Raw genomic sequence first — 6000 nt, 5'->3', positions numbered from 1 at the left:
CCCCCTGCCCCAACAGGAAAAGGTCTGTTAGGTGGATGCTTTAATTCAGGGCACTTTATTTAAGTGCTCTGAGTTAGAGCAGGGCCCGAAAGTTTGTAGGCACACACAGACTGCCTATTTCAATTTGAATAGGAAAGACAAACAATGCCCTTGTACTCGGGATGGGTTAGAGAAATCCTCGTGGAATTGAGGGTAAGTAAAGAATTCGGAGGACAAGAACACGCAGCAACTTCATCAGAATGATCCTGCTTTATATCAGCTTAGGATTCGACGAATATCTTTTTCACAAAAAACTATGAACTATTTCCACAAAGGTACTTACTATATAGCTTGCTTTGTCAAGTGGTGATGTTCTCCCTGGTTGTGGTTCTGAGAATTTATTTTTGTTTAAATGAATGCCTTCTTCAGTCTCTCTTTGGAGCACACGCAACCCAAAACTAAGGGGGAGAGCTTTTGTAAGAAACTTTTATTAAACTATTGGCAAGCAGCACATCATTGCCTCACACTCCTCTTCTCACCTGTAGTTGTTCCACCCTCCTCGTGCAAGCCGTGGTAGAACAATGTAGCAGTCATGGAATATCTCTATAGGGTTACTAAGGGTGTATCTACATGAGACACTTGCTTATACAAGTACTAAATGACTGCGCAGTAACAACTACACAGTCCGTCGCTCATGTAGATACAGCTTAAAAGAAGGGAGCAGCTTAAAAGACCAGATCAAAATAGGTGCCTCTATGCCAGAGACAGTGCTGTAGCAATGAAGACTGTCGCCTGAGGCAAAGCCCGCAGTGGCAGCCCACCCTTGCCCTGTGCACAGATCTGAGGGGCGCACACTCTCCCCACAACCCCATGCTTTCCAGGGAGTGCATACAGCAGCCACTGAGGGCACAAGTTGCTCATGCCAAAGGAGAAGACTACTTTGTTGACCCAAGGGAATTGCTCATTTAGCCATTTCTTTTCCTATGCACAGTTACACAACAGGGGGGTGAGAGGGAGGGGTGCAAGTGAGTGAGAGAGAGAGAGAGAAATATTCCCACTTTAATCACCTTACTAATAAAGGACCTCTATATTTTTGCAGTCAATGGCAAAGGCAGTGTCCTTAGAAGCCCTTCAGCAACACTGAGACATAGACTAGGAACAGAAGAGCTTCCTATGCAAGATGGCACTTTCTTCAATCCAAATGTTACCCCAAGTGACAACTGCACATCTGCTGAATGTCAAATGTTACCCGTGAGGGGGCTTGACTTGACACTGCTCTAGGCCTATGTAGTCATTTAGTACAGCTGTGCAATTTGACAGCAATAAGCATGGTAGTGTTTTACACCTGCTTTGTACCTGTACAAACATATACTCAAGCTTCAGAACCACAGAGAATCAGATCTAAAGCTAGTTCCTGAACCAAATCGGGGACTTATAGTAAAACAGAGCTGGAACAGACCTCAAGAGCTCTTCAAGCCAACTTCCTGTTCAAAGCAGGATCAAGGACTAAGCTACAACCTTCATTTTGTAAAGTTAGGCCAACTGTCTACCACTGCAAATGCTAAGGTCCAACTCCTATGGCATCACCCCAGTTTGTAAACAGAAGGGACCATTTTTTAAAAGTCCATGTTCCATTTAAATCAGAATGTGATTTTTCATATTAAAAAGTAAGTATTTGTTTATATGTACAACAGCACTGTCTAGAACTCTTTAAATAGTAACACCAGAAGTGATTCATAGTGAGTACACTGCAACAATCTGATATATGTAACAGGGAAAGTGCAATTATTAGAAAATTGGTGCAAAAATACAACTATTAATATATTATCAAGGAAGATACTCACTTTGTTAGATGCCATAATAGGCACCTTCAGAATATTCAAAATAATTTAGCTATAATCAGCAAAATTACTAAGGCTTTGAAACCTGGAACTACAAATAGGGGCATTATTAATAAAGTTGCCATGCAAAACAAATGTAACAAAAATCACAAACTAGCTTAGTATGGCAAGAAAATAAAAGCTTTTTCGATGGGGTTATTTTATTTTATTTTTAACTTGACTGTCTGAACAACTGTTTTTTTTTCTCCCTGGCATCTTGAAGGTCTGTCTTATTAAAGTATTTGCCCTTACCCTAGGTTTGGAACTTTGCTGTTAGCATGCCCTTCAGATTCTTTTATTATTGGTGCCATATTATTAGACAAAACATCAGCTCCTTCAATTTAATTTCCCTTGACTGTCTGCCCCTCCACAAATAAATAAATAAATAAATTTCAGGGATCATCCAGGTCAAGTTTACTGCTGATAACTTTCATTTTTATAAAACCTAGTCAACAAGAACCATAAGGGATTGCCAGTGTGTGAAAATCAAGTCAATGAAGTTGGTCAGCTATTTGAAATGAAAACCAAGAAAATGACAGTCAGTTGACTATTTGCAGTGAAAGACAAACCAAGGCTCCCAGTAGGCCGGCTCTATTTCTTGCTACAGACGTTTTGTAAACTACTAACCTTCATACAAAAGAGAAGGCAAGCGATTTTTTTTGACCGAATACACTGACCTCCGTTTATTTGCCTCACTACCTGCCTTATGATCTGACATGCAAAAGTATCAACATTAGGCAGGAGAGCTAGAGACAGCAATTAACAATAGCAGTGTCTAGCTGTCTCTATATTTAAAAGCGTGCTATAAGGGGCATGTTATCCTTAATGGTTCGCATTTAATCCAGGGTTGTTGATTTCAGTCACATGTGCCATGTAAATTAGAGATTTGATTAAGGGCAAGAGTCATACAAGGGAGAAAAGCCTCCCTCCTCTCTGCTTCACTGTGCCCATCCTCTAGGCACACAGCATCAGAGCAGGCTGTGTCGGTGGCAACTGCTTTCCTCCATGAGTGGGGAGGGCAGGGCCTTGACTTCTCCAGCACACCGGCCACTTGGTAGGGGCTGGACCAGCTCAGGGGACTCGATGAGTATGCTACAGCTGAAACGTAGCTGCAGTATATTTACTGCCCCTTTCTTTCCACCCCAAAAGCTTGAGAGGAATGTGAGCCATCCTTCCTTTCCAGGGCTCTACCAGGAGCATCACAACATTTTACACAGGTCCGTTCCTTTGAGGTTCAGTCAAGCCCTGGTTTAAAGGGGCGATAAAATATAGAACTTAATAAAATTATCTGCATTTTAAGTGCAGTGGGATTTTCAGTCTGGCTGCATTTTGCTCCACTAGGAAAACATAACTCTTCACTCAGAACAAACCCTCTTTCTCCCCAGTTTCATTTTGGAGAGGCTTCTTTATGTAGGGAGGTGTGCATTGCCTGCACATCTGGAAAGGAAATACATAGGTCAGATTCCCCCGCTGATGTAAATCCATGTAGTTCCACCAAAATAGGGAGCGCCACCAACTAAGAATCTGGCCACAGCATATTGAACATCAAAATATTCTTTGTCCTCATGCCAGCTATTTCAGCCGTGCTTTATTTTTGACTGAAAGAGGCAGGAATAGCATGTGTGAAATAAAATGTAAAGAAGGATTCTTGGTCTTTCCACAGTCCCTCTAGGTAAAAGCCCCTCAGCAGACCAGAGATGGATGCCCCCCAGCACAGACACTTTGTGGAACCGCTGTAGGCTGTCTAGAGCAAACTCCTGAGTACCTTTAGACATGTGGCATGAAAGGATCCACACACTGCTATTTCTAAGAGCTAAATGGGGAAGCAAGTACCATTCTGTTGGGGAAACGTCCTTCTAATCCCCATGTATTGATTTTGATATTTTTCACTTTAAATAAAGTTCATGTTGACTACTGGAAGGTGTTTTACAGAACATGGCAATTGGCAACAATAGCTTATGGAGTTAATAAATCTCTGCTTTTTCTTTTGTTAAAGCATCTGCTTTTTCCCACACCCCAAAAAATGCTTCCCCCCCTTGATTTTTACTCTTTTCTCTAGAAAGTGTCACTAGCCTCCTTACCACACAGACTTGAAGCAGAAGAATTGTGTGTTTCAGGCATTTTACCCCTTCCCTTCACCCATCCCAGGTATCAGCAAATCTGCTTCATTATTTCTCTGCATCTCTAAAATTCACATACCTAAGTTCATGTCCATTGCTTGGTTATCTCTTCTCTCTTCTGCAGCTTTACTCAAGTTTCTCATCTCACCTCCCTATGGTCTGTTCAAAACGCTTTTCCAAATATCATCTTTCCACTTTGCATTCAGACCATATTATGTCCTTCTTCAGATTCCTTCACTGGCTCCTTTTCACCTCCAATATCAGATTCAAGCTCTTCCCCCTCATTGTAAAGGCTCCGCACACAATTCTTCTGTTTTTCTTTCCTCATCTTCTTGCAGCCTATGCTTCCCCGAGTGCTCCCTCTGGAGCAACCCTTGCATATCATTTTTTTGTTGTCATCTTCACCACATTATATAAAAGGTGTGACTCAACCTCTGTGTAGGTACTCAGAGACCACAGCTACATATGAGAGCATATTTGTAATATGTATAAGTATGCAACAAGTGCCTCGGAGCACGAGAAGCATCTCCTACATTTTGAGCATAACACAGGAGAAAACTACTACTTCAGTGGCCAATCACAGACCAGATCTTTCTCAATTCCAAAGTTTATCATTAATTCCAAATATTTGTCAAGACTTTCCATGTAGTTTTCCAGTCATGACCAAGGAGTTTTAGCTGCCAATTTATTATTTTGAGTATAAGTCTGTGGTTAAGATGAACATGCTAGTGCAGAAAAGCAATGAAGCTCATGCTTAAAATGATCCAAGAACATATTTTGGAGGTAAATTAAAACATGGAAAGAAAGATCACAGAAAGGAGAAGTGCAAGCTTAAAAAGTGTGTGTGTCTGGGTAGGTGAGAATCACTCTTATTTAGACAATTATTATAGCCCATGAAGACCCACACTGACAAAAAAACCCAGAGGCAACAGTATAGAGCAGTGGTCTCCAACCTTTTAGAGTAGGAGATCACCTTTGGCATTTAAAAGCAACCCAAGATCTACCGTGCACTACCCCTCCATCCTCCGCCCAGCAGGTAAGTGTGGGGGGGAGGGGGAGCAATTGAGGCAGAAGGAGAAAAAATTATTTGGGGGCACACTTCCTCAGGAGGTAAGTCCCATCCAGCCAGGGCCCCACTCAACTTACCCCTGCTCCTGTCTCTGTGGCACTGTGTCTCACCGCGGGGGCCTCAATCTAGCTTCCCACACCTTTCCTCCCCCATGGGCTGGCCTGCTGGGCTGGGGCGCAGGCGTGCATGCACATGGACACTCAGCCCCCAACCCCAGCCTCATATCGACTCCCAGAAGCTCTAAGATCTATTGCAAGAGGCTCTGAGATCTACCAGTGGATCAAGATCCACTGGTTGGAGACCACTGGTATAGAGGGAGAAGAAAGAATATTAAGAGTGAAATTGTATGACAAGTAGTAGTAATATAAGTCGTAGTATATTTTTATTACAGTGATACCCAGAGCCCCTTGCTGACATTGGGGTTCCATTGAACTGGGCATAGCATACATACGATAAGAGAGCTGAAAAGCTTGCAGGACCAGGTCAGTCCAAGGATGGAAAGGGAACGGGATTCTAACACATGAAGGGATCTCCTCAAGGTCACATGTCACATCAGTTGCAGCACCAACAATAGAAACCAGGTCTCCCAATTCCTTACTCACTGGCCCATATTTTATAGTATTATAAAGAACAAAAGTTACATCAGGGACTGAAATACAGTGATAAAAAGTGAGCTTCACAACTCCGTCATACCCGCTGCAACATGCTAGTAATATCCGAGAACACAGTCCTCATTGTCTGAGCTGACTGGGGGTTTTGTTACAGCACAGACTAATGTCTTAGGGATGATAGCAGCAAATTTGCGTGGAATTGAACTCTAGAGACTTAAGAAGCATCTGTAAGTGGATCCTGAAAGGAATGGAATGCAGGCCTGAATTTTCAAAACTGAGTGGCTTTGGGTGCCTTATCGGAGAAATATTAAGGGCATCCAATTTCTAGAGAGTGCTTACCA

The 6000-nt window shown here is 42.5% G+C and overlaps 1 protein-coding gene across 1 annotated transcript in view; it reads right to left on the bottom strand.

Moving 5' to 3' along the window:
* RIC3 (RIC3 acetylcholine receptor chaperone) overlaps nt 1-4307 on the bottom strand; it is a 168824-nt gene extending 164517 nt beyond the window's left edge. Inside the window, exon 1 of the mRNA XM_019519976.1 lies at nt 4188-4307. Within this exon, the coding sequence (XP_019375521.1) occupies nt 4188-4307 (120 nt within the window). The remainder of the gene's footprint in view (nt 1-4187) is intronic.
* Nucleotides 4308-6000: the final 1693 nt, after the last annotated feature.

This window comes from Gavialis gangeticus, unplaced genomic scaffold (genome assembly GCF_001723915.1).
Source record: "Gavialis gangeticus isolate Ggan-Ray unplaced genomic scaffold, GavGan_comp1, whole genome shotgun sequence".
NCBI lineage: Eukaryota > Metazoa > Chordata > Crocodylia > Gavialidae > Gavialis > Gavialis gangeticus.
The sequence above is the reverse complement of the archived record's forward strand: the minus strand, read 5'-3'. Positions and strand labels throughout refer to the sequence as shown.